The sequence below is a fragment of the Microtus pennsylvanicus genome, chromosome 2 (genome assembly GCF_037038515.1).
Source record: "Microtus pennsylvanicus isolate mMicPen1 chromosome 2, mMicPen1.hap1, whole genome shotgun sequence".
Classification (NCBI taxonomy): domain Eukaryota; kingdom Metazoa; phylum Chordata; class Mammalia; order Rodentia; family Cricetidae; genus Microtus; species Microtus pennsylvanicus.
The window spans coordinates 139,996,383-140,012,784 of NC_134580.1; the positions used below are offsets into that span (position 1 = coordinate 139,996,383).

Below are 16,402 nucleotides of genomic sequence, written 5' to 3' on the forward strand. Positions count from 1 at the left end.
CTTCTCCCCTGTGTTCCTTGCAAGCAGGAGGGTTCCTAGCTCTGCTATAGGTGGCTCTCGGGGTCCCGAGTTGTGGAGAAAGGGGTACCGTTGGGATCACGCTTCCTCCTGCTGCTTAGGTGTTGGTCCGACCCTTAAACTCCCGGGGGAATCAGACTTTTGGGAAGGTCCTGGGGGGAAATCCCTGTTCTGCGACTAGCCAGAGGCCCTCCGCGACTGGTGCACGAAGACCCCGCCCCCTTCCTGGGCGGGGCCCCTGGCCGAGACTTTGGAGTTACTAGGAGGCACCACCCTAAGCTCTGTGATCTGGCCGCTTGAACCCGCTATGGTGTCTTTGCCTTGGCAGTGCGTGCTTTGGGGCTGCTTGTTGACAGCGGTGAGTGGCTTCTGTCCCGACCCCAAGGGATTTGAGAGTGGGCGATGGACTAGGGGAAGAAGATCTTCCTAGCTGGTTTGGGGGGAAAGGCGGGGAGGGGCGAGTAGTCAAGATCTCTGGTCTTGACTGTAAAATAAGGTGGGCTGCCCTTTTCCCCTCCCAGAAGGTTGGGGTTCTGTTCCGCGCGTAGTCCACAGGGAGAACTTAGGGAGGGCATGCTTACACAGCGGTGCCTGGACAACTTTATCCAATCCAAGTCTGGGCTCAGGAGCTGGCCACAGAGACTGGAAAGGGTTTGGAGTGCACAGGAAGATAGCCTGGCTAGGGGAAGGGGCGGGTCTGGCTTGTTTCCTGTCACTTTCCCTTTGTGGACAGATGCCTGCTACAGTGGTTATCTTTTCCCAGCTAGTTGAACCCTTTTACTTCCAGTGCATCTTGCGGGAACAAGACCCTGGGCATTTTCTTGGTAAGAGGCGATTTAACAACCACCACGCCCTACCGTAGCCAAGCTAATCCAGGAGGAATCCCCAAGTTGGTGCCATTGCCTCTTGAACTTAACATGGCGTAGGAGATACCCAGAACAGGGGAATAGCAGTGGAACCCAAGACAGAATGAAGAGACCAGCCTCGGTTTCTCCGGGCACCAGAATGGCTCAGACCCAGCCAAGCACATCGCCGGGATTTTCAGAAGCCAGAACTTGATTCACTTTTGGTTTAAATGTATGTCTGCAGTTCCTCATTCTGGAGGCTGGGAATCCCCTGACGACCTGAGTCTCAGCCCTGCGCCTCTGGCTGGGCTCCCCATGTTTTCAGGCACTGTAGAGTCTTTTTGGTTGGAGACAGGGACTTAGGTGTTTCAGCTGACTTCGAATTGCCCACGTGGGCAGGTGTCATGTTACAGGCCTGGCTTTCTGTAGCTGGAACCCTTAGTGCCTTTAGCACATACTATCAATCATGAGTTGAGAGAGAATCTCAGTTAACCCATGTTGGCTTCAAACTTGCTGTGTAGTTGAGGAGAACTTTTAATTTCTTTCTTTCTTTTCCCCTGCCTTGTGTGTGTATGGGGTTTGTATGTATGTATACAATTGCCAGGTATGTGTGTGTTCTTGCACGTGGGGCATGAAGCTGATATCATGAGTCATTCTCGGACACCTTACTCATTGAGGCAGGGTCTCAATCAAATCCAGAGCTCCCCACATGACAAGTCTCACTAGCCAGCTTGCTTTGGGAATCCCCCATCTTTGCTTTGTGAGGCTGGAATGACAGGGCGGCCATTACAAATGCCTGGTATTTCCATGTGTTTCTGGAGATCTGAACAATGGTCCACACACTTATGTGGCAAGCACTTTAATCGCTGAGCCATCTCTCCTGCCCTTGAATTTCTGTGTAGTGCTGTGACTACAGGCATGCGTCGCCACGGTCAGTTTTATGTGGTTCTTAGAATGGAATCTAGGGCTTCATGCGTGCTAGGGCAGACATTGTAGGAACTGAGCTGCATCCCCAGCAGAGGGCTGTAGATTCTGACATGTGGCCTGGGCAAGGATAACTGTCAGGGTCAGCAGCAGGAGAGGAGAGGAGAGGAAATGAAGAAGCTTCCTTATAAGCTTTTATTTACATGCTAAGCCAGTGGTTCTCAATCTGTGGGTCTCGACCCTTTTGGGGAGAATCAAACAACCCTTTCACAGGGGTTGCCTAAGACCATTGGAAAACAGATATTTACACTACATAACAGTAGTGTAATTCATAACAGTATCAAAATTATGCTTATGAAGTAGCAATGAAAATAACTTTATGGTTAAGGGTCACCACAACATGAGGAACTGTATTAGTGGGTCGCTGCGTCGGGAAGGGTGAGAACCACTACCTTGAGCAATGGCTCTTAGGGAGACTGGATGCAGGAGGGAGGTAGAGTGGGTGAGAAGAGGATGAGGGTCTTTTGGGAGGAATGGAGGAAAAAACCAAGGTGCCTGGACCACCCAGGCAAAATCTGCCCTTGTGAGCCACACTCTGGGCTCCAGGTAGGGGCCGGGCCCTGGCAGAAATAGCAAGTGCTATTTAGCGAGGTCTATCTATGCACGGATCTGGGAGAGAGATTGCATACGGCCTGCTTGACTTCTTCCTGCTCCTGTTACCCAGATGACCAAAATGAGGCTCAGGAAGAGGAAGAGGTTCATCCAAAGTCTCTTGACATGGATATGAATCCATATCTGCCTGACTTCTGACCTTGACACTCACAGGGTGAGGGGTCCCAAGTTGTGGCCTTGAGAACTTTGGGGACTAGAAACTGGGGTTGGCGCGTCAGAGGAAAGTTGTCTCTTTCCCTTGCTCGAAGGCGCCATCAAGGACTTTCACTTCTCTGGAAGTAGGGTGGGAAGTCTGCCGAGGTGCTGCCTGGGGATGCAGTGTGGCTGGAGGAGTTTCTGCTGCGTTTCATTACGTGATTTGCTCAGATACCCAGGTTGAATGAGAGCAACCCATCAGCTGACTCCTGGCCAGTCAGTCAGTTGCCAGGGTGCAGGGCACCCAGACAGACGCTCATCTGTGTGTGCCGATTAAAGCTACTTTGTGACCACGGTGGACTGCCGGGCCATGACATTCCCCACCCAACCTCCAGGGCAGGGGTTGTAATTCCATTTTAAAGGTGATTAAACAGGGCTAGAGAGATAGCTTAGCAGGTCAGAGCACACGCTGCCAAGTTCAGTTCTTAGCACCTGCCCTGGGCTAGCACATGAATAATATAATAAAAACCAATCTTTAATGATGAGAAAACACAGCCTCAGAAAAGCGGGAGACTTAGTTTATGTTGCAGAATGACTCCTCTCATCCTCAAAGGTGGGTGCCCTGCAACCCTAGCCATGGTTGTTTGTAAAGTGTAGCCTGACTTTAAGGAATGCACATGAGGGCTGGAGGGCTGGCTCAGCAGTTGGGAGCATGTGCAGCCCTGGTGGAGGGCTGGGGTTAGGTTTCTAGCTCCCACACTGGAGCTGGGGCTGCAACTCTGGCTCCAAGGAGTTTCTGACTCGCTCTACTGAACACTGAGGTACCTGCCCGCACACATAACCAGATATAGACATGCAAATCTACCTATAATCAAAATAAAACCAACCTTTTGGTTAGAGAGATGGTTAGAGCACTTGTTGCTCCTGCAAAGGACCCAGGTTCCATTCTCCAGCACCTACAGGGTGGCTCACAACTGTCCTTGGCACCAGTTTTGGGAATCCAATGTCCTCTTCTGGCCTCCAAGGGCACACACCAGTGCAGGCTAAACACTCATACACATAAAGTAAATAAATCTAAAAAAAAAATTTAAATCTTAAAAAAAAAAACAAAAAACCTCACATAAGTTCCCAAGTACCAGTCTGGGGAGAAAGCTCAGTGATTGAAGCAGTTGCCATGGCAACCCGTCGACCTGAGTTCATCCCTGGAACCCATGTGAGGTGTGTGCTCCTACAGCGAAGCAGCTGAAGAGTCCCCTGAAGTTCCCAGGCCAGCTAGCTGGGCATGTGCCGCTGAGAACAGCAAAGAGACCCTGTTTTAAACAGGTGGAAAGTGAGGATTGACACCAACATTGTACCCTGACCTCCACACACTGCATGCGTCAAGTCACAAACGGCACCGTGCAGACTCACCATACAGTTCTTTTAAAAACTCTCACACTTTGAAAAAAATTAATTTTAATTACACTTACGTATATGTGTATGTATGCATGTGTCCTTGAGTACCACAGGGTATGTGTGGAGGTCAGAGGACAACTTATGGGAGCCAATCTTTCCTACTGTGTGGTTCTTAGGGATTGAACTCAGGTCATAAGTACCTTTCCTTCCTTCCTTCTTTCCTTCCTTCTTTCCCTCCTTCCTTCCTTCCTTCCTTCCTTCCTTCCTTCCTTCCTTCCTTCCTTCCCTCCTTTCTTTTCTGTTTTGTTTTTTGTTTGTTTTTGAGACAGGGTTTCTCTGTGTATCCTTGGCTGTCCTGGACGCGCTTTTGTAGACTAGGCTGGCCTTGAACTCACAGAGATCCTCCCACCTCTGCCTGAGTTTAACACCTGCACCGCCACACCTTTCTAGTTAATGCCTTGGCTAATCCCCCTTTTAAAACTAGAATCAAGACAGGCCCAGGGAGAGGGCTCTAGGCGAGTACAGCGAGGAGCTGAGGTTTACTAATCTTGTTGAGAGTCTGTTGCGTGTATTTTTAGGGTTTCTTTTAATTTATAGGAAGTGATACTGGCTGTTCTCTCAAGGCAACAGTAGATTTACAGTTAAAGAGAAGTTTAAATTAGCAAGACGCGGTTCATAGCATGGGTGGTACCCAGTCACCCCAGAAACGGTGAGATTGAAACAGTCAGTGGAGACGGGACATGCTGAGAGCTTTGAATTCTGTCCCCGTAGGACCCTAAAATCTAGCCTGACTTTAAGGAGCACACATACAGGCTGGAGAGATGGCTCAGCAGTTAAGAGCATGTGTGGCCCTTGCAGAGGACCCGAGTTAGGTTCCTAGCACCCACGCTGGGCAGCTCACAGCCCCTTGCAAGTCTAGCTCCGAAGAGTATCTGATTCGTGTTTCTGATCTCTGAGGGCATCTGCCCCCGCACAGTGTCTCAGCCCCCTTGCTGCTCAGTGTTGCCCTTCGTAGACTGATTCCTATCCTTCTGACCTCAGATGGTGTGGAGCTGGGGACAGAGACCACGGCGCGGTGCTTAGAAGGAGAAGGGCTGAGGCCAGCTGGAGCCGGCAGGCTTGGACTCCAGGAAGTGCTCCAGTGTTCCCTTCTTGCTGGGTCTTTAGGAGCACTGAGGAGTCAAGTGGATCTATTTGGGTTACAGAGTTCTGAGTTTTTGCTTTGTAAGATGGCAAAATGACTCTCTGGATTTTTTTTTTATAATCACACCACTTGGCAATATAGTAAAAAAAATCAAATATGCCACATATTGTGGGGGCTTTCTTTTCTGCTTTGGATTTCCATATCTGTCGCAGTAGGTGCCTTGGCTAACTTTCAACATGCCTGTCCAAGATCCCTTCCGGTTACACACTTCTGTGTTTAGGTCCATCTAGGACAATGTGCTGCATGTGGTGACAAACAGTACCTCTTCAATGGCCAGTGCTGTGACTTGTGCCCGCCAGGTGAGATGACAGCCTCTCCAGCCCCACCCCGAGACCCTCCCCTCTCGGTTTGCTGGCAGATGCCGATACCATGTATGACCTGTGAACTCAAGCCTAAAAACGACTCATGCCCCTGCCCCTTCCTTGATGCCAGAATGCCCCAGGCTTCCCTGGGCCTTCCATTTTCCCTACTCATGCAGGGCCTGAGATGCCCACTCCCAAGCTCCCTTCCCCCCAGGCCCTGGCTCACCTGGTTAGTGACAGGGTCTGATTCACAGAACTGGCCTGAGCTGCCACATTTCCTCACCTCCCCCCCCCTTTTTTTTTCAGGAAAGAGACTGGAGGAACACTGCTCGGCTCTCTTCAAGACCCAGTGCCTCTTGTGTAGCTCAGGCGAATTCATGGACAAGTGGAACAAAGAGACGCGGTGTTACCAGCATACACACTGTGAACCTAGTGCGTGGGGCTGCTTGGGGAGGTGCACTTGAGAACTGGCTTAATATTCCTAACAGTGGCATCCTTATGACTTCAGTAGCCCGGGTCTGTGCCCACCAGTGGAACTCTGGGCTGTTGAATAAGTTAGGTGATCACAGTCGGTGGTAGGAAGAGGGTGTAAGAAAACAGGAGATGATGTGAGAAGTGGGGTTCTTGGTGCTGTCAGGGCGGGGTTCCCATTCTTCCTTCTCATCTCTGCTCAGATGATGGGCTCCAGGTTGAGAAGGAGGGCACCTCAGATACAGACACCGTTTGTGCCTGTAAGGAAGGTCAACACTGTACCAGCAAGGAGTGCGTGAGATGTGTGTCGCACACGTCCTGTGGCCCCGGCTTTGGAGTTAAGCAGATGGGTAAGTGGCCTGCCTAGGGAAACAGCTCTGTGGGTAGGAGGGAAGAACTGGGGGCTCAGCAGTTGGCCTTTGGTCCTCAGAGACTGAGAGGGTAGAGACTCCCCCCTCCCCCAACTGGCATCTTCCTTCTCGTTAACAGGAAATGGGATCTTTTGCTTTCTGGTCTTGGCTATGGGCAACTTCCTGGGGAAGGGGGAGGAGACCCCTGATGGATTGCAGCCTTGGAGGGGAGGAGACCCTTGCTGGATTGCAGCCTTGGGGGGGGGGTTGCTACTGCAGTGGGACTAGGAGCTGAAGGCAGGTGTTCTTTCCTGCCCTGCCTGTCTGCTGGCTCCCTTGGGACTCAGATCCTGTGGCCCATTGAGATTGTTGATCCATCCTCCCCACACGCTCCCAGCCACAGGGACAGCTGACACTGTGTGTGAACTCTGCCCAGCTGGCTTCTTCTCCAGTGTGTCATCAACTTCTGAACGGTGTCATCCGTGGACAAGGTATAAGAGTTGCCTCTCCTTAACCGAAAGTAGTGTGGGTCTGCCTGCCCTTCAGTCCCCTCCCCCATGGCCACACTCACTTGTGAAAGTGACCTGGTCTAAGGGATATTTCCTGCATTTTTCTTTTCCTTGCCTGCTCTGATTGGTTAATAGAATCTCTTGATTTCTCTAACTTCTTGAAATCTCTCCTTTTGAGGCACCATGACACCCCCTTCTCTCCTCTTCTGTTCCTTGCCAGATCTTCCACTTTTTTGGTGTGTGCATGTGTGTGTGTGCATGCATGTATGTGTATACACTCCTGTGTGTGCATATATATGTATGCATATTTACGTGTGCACATGTGTGATACCTATCAACCTGGAGTATTGTCCCTCAGGCATTGTTCACCTTTTTCTTTTGTTTTGAGACAGTCTCTCGCTGGCTTGGAACTTGCCAAGTAGACTAGGCTGCCTGGCCAGAGTCCCAGGGACCCTTTGTCTCCTCCCCAGCACTGGGATTACAACCACATGCCACTAAGTCTGGATTTTTTTTTTTAAATGTGGGCTCTCAGGATCAAACTCTTGTTCACAGGGCAAGTACTTTCCTCACTGAGTTATCTATCTCCCCAGCCCTTCTTGAGTCTTCATTGCTTCTCTGTTGCTTTGTCGGGGTTCTCTTCTCCCCAGTCACTTTCCCCGGCTCTCCTGAGCTTCTCTTATCTACATCAATGGTTCCATCTCCCCCTGGATCTGTCGTTTGGGCCCCAGATGATCAAGTCCCATTCCTGAATGTGATGTTTCACCAACACCTCCGACTCTGTATATCCAGGGTGGGCCCCTAGCCAAGCCCCAAGTGAGAGGCAGATTCTGGCTCCAGGCAGTCACAGTGAGCCGCCCACCCTTGCTTCCCCTCCACTTCAGTCGGGTCCATACGTCTGGTATGGGCATCTTGGGAGTTCACCTCCTTTTCCTCTAGTGTAGTCAACTTGAGCCTCAATCACTGTGGTGTGGTGATAGCATCATCCCCTCACAGGCTCCCTGCCTCTGGTGCCCCCCCTTGGTTGATTCTGCATCATATTGTCATTGTGAGTGTCTGTAGCCCCTTTGGATCAGGGTGCTTCATGATTTAAAGCACTCCGTGGCTCCCCGCTGCCTCTGGGAGGAAGCCTAGACACTTTGGTGTTGGACTGGGGTCTAGCTGCGGTCCCCTAACTCTTCCTTCACACCTTGCACCCTGCATTTGCACCCCTGAGCACAGTTTACTCTTTTGCTTCAAAGTCTCCTGCTTGGTAAGACCCTTAACTACATGCCCCATTATCTTTTTAACCGGGCAAACACCTCCTGCAGGCTGTTTCCTCAGTACTCTTTCCCAGAGAGTCTACTAGTAAACAAGGAAACACTGGACACATATGCTCCCCCATGACCTCTTATACAAGTTGTGGTTGGCCATCTGTACTTAGTTCACAGTTCCCAAAGGCTAACAAACTTTTTCTTTTCTTTTCTTTTTTGAGATAGAGTTTCTTTCTGTAATACCTCTGGCTGTTCTGGAACTTGCTTTGTAGACCAGGCTGACCTCAAACTCACAGACAGAGATCTGCCTGCCTCTGCCTCCCGAGTGCTGGGATTAAAGGCACGCACCACCACCTCCCAGCCCCTAACAACTTCATAAATAGAGAGTTGTAGTCCCCCCCCTCCGGCCCCGCTCTGTCTCCTGCATTTGGAATGGTGCCATCTGCAAGCAGGCACTCATCAGCGTCCACTGGTGTGTATTGGCTGATCATAGGTTCCTGTATCGAAATCCAATGTGCCCCCACCACGCTGCCCCACTTAGCTGGTGTGTGCTGTTTCAACTTTGTATCTTTTGGGGCCCTTCTGATCTTCCTCTGGGGATCCCCTAATCTGCCTCAGCATGTGTGGGACCCTCAGCTTCCTATCTGGAGCTGGAATGCCCCTTCTCTCTGGAGGCTTCAGATGAAGGTGCTGAGTGTTTTTCTCACACAGCTAAAGCACATGCTTTCTCTGAAGTTCCCCTTCCACTGCTCTGGCTTTTCCTCTGCCACGTCCCCCTCTGCCCACTTCTCCCAGGAATACCCATCCCACATCTCACGTCTCCACTCCTGTTCCACCCCTGGCTGGCCGTTCTCCTGCAAGCCTCCTCTATGGCCTGGGGGCAGTTTCTCTGCGACGCCTCCACGAGTGGCCTGGGGGCAGTTCCTCTGCAACACCTTCGTGTGTGGTCTGAGAGCAGTTCTTCTTTCTAGTTAGGTCATCTGCCTGGGTGCCAAGGACACTCTTGAGCTGCCTGGAACTGTCCTGCCTGGAGCAGGCCATCACAAGTGACCCCCACTTGACTCCCTCCTGACACATTAGTCCTGCCAAGCCGGCTCCAACTTTCACTTTCTTCAGTGCCTTCATAGTGAAATCTTCCCCGAAGGCACTTAAATCAGAGCTTCTGAACAGGGATCAGTTTTGTTCTCTGTGGGTCACTGTCTGTATCTGGTCCATCTTTCAGATGCCATCATTGGTTAGGGGGCTGTTCCTGGCATTTAGCTAGTGGAGACAGAGGCACTTTTAAATATTCTAGAAAGCTTGGAACATTTTCCAGTGCAAAACACCTTCGGGTGCCGAGATTGAGAAGCCCCACTGTAGGCCAATCATCTCCTCCCATTCCTGCCTTGAGGGTCCTGCCTTGGAACAAGGCCCTCTCAGTTTTAACCCTTACCACAAAGCTTGACCCTCATCATCCACACCCTTGGTTATCCCTCCTTCGATGTGGGCAGTAACCTTCCCTTCCACTTGTGTGTTCCCGTCCTTCCCTTAAGGACCAACTCAGGATGCTGTAGTGTATGTAAGTCACATACTCAGTGAACGTGGACTTGCCACTCACTGGCCAACTCCTCTGGACTTGGAAGTTCTATGTTTGAGGAGCCCTGTTTTCTCTCTGTCTCACACACTCTTTCTGTCTCTCTCTGTGTTTCTCCCTCCTACTCTCTCCCACCCTCCCTCCCTGCATGCGTGTGTGCATGCACATACATGTGTACATTTGTGTCTTTGTGCAGCTGTGAGGCCGAAAAGATGACGGTTATACAGGAAGGGACGAATCAGACTGATGTTGTCTGTGGTGAGTCCAGGGGAGACTGGGAAGGGTGGACTGAAGGGGGAGATCATTGGAACACTGGGGTAGGAGTGAGAATGAAAGGCACTTTGGGGAATAGTACTTCAGCTTTGGTCTTGGGAGCTGGATAAGGCATCACATTCCCTGTGTGAGCCTCAGTGTCTTCGACTGTGAAATGGGTTGACAGCAGCCCCTCCCTTACCCATGTGTTGTGAGTACCTGGTGTGGAATTTTGCCACTTGGAAATGGTGAGCGCTGTTCTGCTGCCCCGCACTTGAGGTGTGGCTACACCGTGTGACCCTGTTGCCTGTTAGCCTCGGTTTGGGCGCTAGGCTGTGACGCTCCACCAGCTGCCTGGATCACAAACGCAGACGACAGAGACGAGGCTGTCACTGTGTGAGTGAGGAAAGAGAGGGGCAAGAGCGTCAGGGCTGGTGAGCGGGCCTGTCAACAGAGCACCTCAGGAAAGTGAGGCAAGAACTTTGCCAGTTCCAGGCTAGCCTGGGCAGCTTGGGAAGGCACTGTCTAGACAGGAAGTGGAAAGAACGCTACTGAGATGGCTCAGGAAACTAAGTTCCTGTTGTGCAATCCTGACAACCCAGGTTCCCACACTAGTCTAGCCTGTGCATTATCCTGGGTTAGACCCCCACACTAGTCTAGCCTGTGCATAATCCTGGGTTAGACCCCCACACTAGTCTAGCATGTGCATAATCCTGGGTTAGACCCCCACGCTAGTCTAGCCTGTGCATAATCCTGGGTTAGACCCCCACGCTAGTCTAGCATGTGTGAGGTCCTGGGTTAGACCCCCACACTAGTCTAGCAGGTGCATAATCCTGGGTTAGACACCCACACTAGTCTAGCATGTGTGAGATCCTAAGTTAGACCCCCACACTAGTCTAGCATGTGCATAATCCTGGGTTAGACCCCCACACTAGTCTAGCATGTGCATAATCCTGGGTTAGACCCCCACACTAGTCTAGCATGTGCATAATCCTGGGTTAGACCCCCACACTAGTCTAGCATGTGCATAATCCTGGGTTAGACCCCCACAGTAGTCTAGCATGTGTGAGATCCTAAGTTAGATCCCCATTGCCAGAAAGAAAAGGAAAAAAAAAACTTTAGTCTCATTGCTTTTTCTCAAGATTGACTTTGTTCTCCTGGAAAGGAGTGAGAAAAGCACTTGAGCTCATATGTAACACGTAACAAGCTATTGTAAAAGGACAGCAAGCAAGAGAGAAAAACCACTTTGATATACTAGAAAAAACAAAAACAAATGTAAAAACAGAAAACCTATGATGAACAAAAGAGCAGATTTTAAAATCAAGTAGGAGCTGCCTTGACATGACCCTGCCTACATCATCCTAATTTTGGCCCTGGTTCCAATATTATTATGATTATGATGATTATTATTGGTTTTTTGAGACAGGGCTTCTCTGTGTAACATCTCTCCTGGACTAGCTTTGTAGACCAGGCTGGCCTCGAACTCACAGAGATCCGCCTGCCTCTGCCTCCCAAGTGCTGGGATTAAAGGCGTGCGCCACCACCACCCAGCTCCAATATGAGTTTATTTAAAAGCCAGGTAGCCACCTATGAGCCAGTGTTTGTTCTACTGGTGTTTGCCTCCCTACCTAACAGGTGGGTGTGGTGATACAGGCCTGCAGTCCCAGCACTCAGGGGCAGGATGAATGAGTGAGAACATCAAGTTTAAGGCTGGCCTGAGCCGTTTAGTGAGACCCTGTCTCAAAGAGGACCTAACCTTGATTAAATTTTTTTGTGTCTCCGTAATTTTTGTGGGGGAAGTGGTTGCCACCCCTTGCCTCTGAAGCCACCTGCCTTTGGGTCTTTTTATTTGTTGCTTTGAATTTGTTGCAATGTAGACACAAGAGATACAGTACCTCTCTCCTGCACACTTCTTTAGTAGATTTTAACAATGTAGACACTAGAGCTGAACAGCCGCAGCATAGGGAACAGAGCAGGGGGTGTGAGAAACAGGCAGGCAATTGGGCTTTCCCTTCCCCACGCAGCTGGTGCCAGGTAGGAAGTTGGCTCATTGGGGGCCTGGTCCTCCCACCTGGAATCTCCCAAGCTCAAGAGTGATGACTTAAAAGTAAGTGTGTTTATTGTGCAAGCATGAGCTCTGACCCCAGTGCTATGGAGGGGGCGGGACTGAGAAGGAGAATTACTTCTCAGTAACAAAAGTAACTTGTTGGTTGCCAGACTAGCTCCAGGCTCAGCGAGAGACTCTGTCTCAGTAGCAGAAGGTGACATGTGACAGAGCAGGACACCTACATCCTCCTCTGGCCTCTGAATGTGTTCACAGATACACACACCTGCACATATCTCAGACCCACATACATTATCCCTCCTAAAATATGAATCTCTCAATTCATAAACATCGGCAAGTACCGCAAAGCATTTGAAAAGGTCCCCTAATGGCAACATCATCCACAACGCGAGTGCGGGAAAGCTCTGACTTCAGGAGGTCCGGATGCTAGAGGAAGTGGCTGCTTTGGATGAGGAGTAGGCGCACTGGCCAGTGGCTCCACTCAGGTCTTTCTCTCCAGGTTTGCAGCGCCGGATGCGAGCCCTTTTGGTCATTCCCATCGTGATGGCCATCCTCATCACCATCTCCGTGGTGATGTCTTTCTGTATCAGTGAGTGAAAGGGAGGGAGGGAGGGAGGACTCAGCCCTGCAGAACCAGCCAGTGCTTGATGCCAACCTGCCCTCCCAATGCCCCACCTCTTCTTTTTCTTTCTAGAAAAGAGGGTCAAGGACCCCGTGGATGATAAGGTAAGTTATCCTGGAGGGAGAAAAGCTGGAAGAGATAGTGGGCTGGTAGGGAAGCTCACGGTGCAGGGAGACAGGCTACTGCTTAGTGGGCAAAGTGCTTGCTACACAAGGACAGGAACCTGAAGTTGAACCCAGTACCCGTGAAAACAGCCTGTGAGGTCAGTGCTGGCAGGGGAAGTGGGCATGCAGAGCCTGCTAGCCAGCCAGTCTAGCTGACATGAGGCGCTGCAGGTTTCGAAAGAAACCCTAACTCAGCTAATAAGATTGAGCGTGACCTCCATTAGTGCATACATGGGTGTGTGCACATACACCCAACACCACACTCCACGTGTGTGTACACCACGTGTGTGTACACCCTTCCATACTCCTCCCCCTCCACACACAGAGGAAAACGGGCTCAGGGTCTGTCCCTGGGGTCTTACCCCTCTCTAAACCTGACTCACGGCCTTCATTTCTTCCTCCAACCCAGTCACTTCCCCACTGGGAGGAACTGGGCACCACTGGAAAGCCCATGCTTTTCTCCCTCCTTGAACATAGGGGAGTCCCGCCTTAAGGGGCCAGTAGGTGGAACCAAAGGGGCAGCTTCTTCCACTGACTGGCTCTGGAAGTTTCCTGCCAAATTTCATGTGTCCAGCAGGGGGCAGGAGGTATCCAAGAAATCAGCTTTGATACTCCCGCCCCCCCCCCCCCTACACACAAGGGGAAGGGACTTGGAGGAGGATTCCCCTCCTCAGGGGCAGGATGGCTCTGTGGCTAGGGATGATCTTGGATTGCACACCCTGGCTCCCCAGGCCTTATCCCCTGATCTTGGACAGCAAGTACCTGTGGAGGTGGACTATTATCCTGGCCACAACACTGCAGCTCCTGTGCAGGAGACATTGCATGGGTGTCAGCCTGTCGCACAGGAGGATGGCAAGGAGAGCCGCATCTCAGTGCAGGAGAGACAGCTGACAGGCAGCGTGGACTTGAAGCAGCTGGTCTGAGATTCTGGAGCTAGGGCACAAGGACAAGGGCCCGACTCCGATGACTGCTGACGTTTGAGATTTGAAAGGGGCAAAGACGCAGCCCAGTGCAGTTAACTGTCAAGCCTGCCCCACTGCCATCCCATCCCTCGACTTGCTTCTGAAGATGGAGGAAAAGCCTAGGCACCAGGGGTCCACAGGCCAGCAGATGACAACGATATCCACAGACAATTGCAGCAGTGCAGGATCCACAAATGTACTCCGCAGACTTTTGCTATAAGGAGTCAATGGACACCAGAGTCTATGGCTCTGTGGCTTGTGTTGTTAGAAGGCACCAGCAGGGGACTGGCTAAATAAATCTGTAATGTATTTATACAACAGGATCTCAGAAGTACTAGCTGGTGGGACAAAAAAAAAAAAAAGGTAGTGGAATGATGGATAGAAAAACGGCTTTTAAAACACATACCCAGGCAGGTAAGATGGTTTTTGTTGGTAGAGGCACTTGCCAACAAAGCCTGAGTACCTGATTTTGTTCCCTGGGACTACATGGTAAAAGGAGCTAACCAAATCGAGAGGGTTGACATTTGACCTCCACAGGCATTTTGTGGTACCTGTTCATGCATTCGTGTATGTGCAAACCCTAAGAGTGCGTGCGTGTAATCCCAGAACTCTAGGAGGAGGAGGCAGGAGGGCCAGGAGTTCAAGGCCAGTCTTGAACACAGAGTGAATTCAAGGCCAGCCTGGGCTACAGGATTTGACAGTGTCTCAAAAAACAAACACTAGCTGGGTGGTGGCGCACGCCTTTAAGCCCAGCACTAGGAACTCAGAGGCAGGTGGACCTCCGAGTTCAAGGCCAGCCTGGTCTACAGAGTGAGTTCCAGGCTACACAGAGAAACCCTGTCTTGAAAAATTAAAAACAACAACAACAACAAACAAAATCCAAACACTAAAGAACAACAACTTCCCGCAACAACCAAAACAAAGCTCACAGACCCTCGATACCCTCAAACAGTATTTCTATGACAGTATGTAAGCAGGCTGCACCGTGTGCTCGAATATAGTCTGTATAGGTACGGAAGGCAAGCTCCGATACTGTGAATGAGACACACCGCATGTGTGGGTAAAACAGAGATGCCAAATGAAGCTCTGGAAACCCAAACTGTGAGAGCGGGTCTAGAGAGACGGCTCCTGCAGAGGGTCTTGGTCTGGTTTCCAGCACCCACATAGAGGCTTGCAGCCATACAGTTTCAGGGGATCTGATATCTTCTTCTGACATCTGTGGGCACTGAACATATGTGATGCACATACATACCACACATGCAAAATACTTGTATGCATATACAAATGAACTCATTTTTTTTAAAGAGTGATGAGGTCTGTAGGCAGGTTTGTGTGTGTGTTGGGTTTTCTATGCTTCACTATTTCCAAGAGGACAGTAGATTCATATAGTGCTTATATAATTTTAAAAAATCATCAGACATGTACAAAGGAGACTAAGGGTAGACATGACGGGCAATGAGATATTTAATTTGCTATTAGGCTGGAAGAATTAGGGTATTTTCTGAGCTCAAGAGTGTCCCCACACTGCTGTGCCTCCAGGGAATTTTGCCTGTGTGCTCATGCAGCAGTGAGTTTGCAGGGCTTGCCTGTGTGCTCATGCAGCAGTGAGTTTGCAAGGCTTCAGGTTCACAGACGCAGCCTTACAGGGATGAGAATGTGTACAGAGAGGGGGAGTGACCTGCCAATGGTAGCACAGTGGTATGCAGTGGCCCATGAACTCTGACTCTTGGTTCCAAGCTGCTCCTAGATCTGTCTCTCTGCTTTCCAGAACCTAGCCTTCGTGGACAACAACTTCCAGGGGGGATCCTGGGTCCCCTGCTGCTTTCTGACCTCCCCAAAGCTTCCCAGTCAGATGGTGCCCTCTCCTGCCCCCACAGCAGCATCTCAGGATAAAAATAGACTCTCCTGTTCTCTTTTCCTGCTGTGCCAACTGAGGGGGAGCCTAGCCAGGAGGAGCAGCAGATGGAGTAAGAGCAGAGGGGAGGGGAGGAAGGCTGGGGGACAAGGAGGGGAAAGAGGAGCCATGCCAAAGAAGTACCTCAGAGAGACTCCTGCACAGACTCGCACTGAGCTTTAACTCATGGGTCTTAGGCAGTTGGGGATCCCCCTGGAGGTCCCACTGCTTGGAGGGTGTGGATGGCAATGACTGGGCCTGGTGGAGGCCAGGGATGGGGGGCGGGGATGCTGCTGAAAGCCAAGAGAAGGACACCTGGCTTTGGCAGTCTTCCCAGACGAGCTTCCAGGGCCATTTGGAGGCACCAGGTGGAAGCTCTAGTTTAGAAAGCAGAAATGTGGTAGAGGCGGGGAGGAAACTTTGGGACCTAATCCTCTTTCCCTGCCTAGAGCCCCAATGTTGGTGGCACTGACTTCCGTGGTGGTGGTGGTGGCGGTGTGTGTTGGAGAGAGGCAAAAGACCACCTGCCACTTACTCTCCAAGTAACCTTGGGTGAGTCACTGCCACCCCTTCGGTTCCCAGTTTCTTCACCTGGTGGAGGGCAGCTGTCACATCCTGGTGGCAGGTGCCTTCGGTGATGGTTGCTCTCCTCTAGGTTAGAGGTTGAGCACAGTGACCAACTGTGAGCTTGGCAGAGCAACAGATTGCTGGGCCCTGCCTCCCATGTTTCTGGTTCAGATCTGGGATCGAGATCAAGAAGTTGAATTTCTAGCAAGTTCCTCCAGGTGGTCCTGA

The 16,402-nt window shown here is 50.9% G+C and overlaps 1 protein-coding gene across 2 annotated transcripts; it reads left to right on the forward strand.

Moving 5' to 3' along the window:
• Positions 1–268: 268 nt before the first annotated feature.
• On the forward strand, positions 269–14,031 carry Cd40 (CD40 molecule). 2 transcript variants are annotated; one of them, XM_075963046.1, is made up of 9 exons: positions 269–376; positions 5,414–5,492; positions 5,802–5,927; positions 6,170–6,316; positions 6,714–6,807; positions 9,845–9,906; positions 12,465–12,554; positions 12,660–12,691; positions 13,483–14,031. In XM_075963046.1, the coding sequence occupies exons 1-9, from the start codon at positions 326–328 to the stop codon at positions 13,672–13,674; spliced, it is 873 nt and encodes a 290-aa protein (XP_075819161.1). In that variant the 5' UTR covers positions 269–325; the 3' UTR covers positions 13,675–14,031. The 2 variants fall into 2 exon arrangements, with proteins under 2 accessions (XP_075819161.1, XP_075819162.1); XM_075963047.1 differs by having other exon boundaries at positions 270–376; positions 12,660–12,715; positions 13,507–13,819.
• The last annotated feature ends 2,371 nt before the right edge of the window (positions 14,032–16,402 follow it).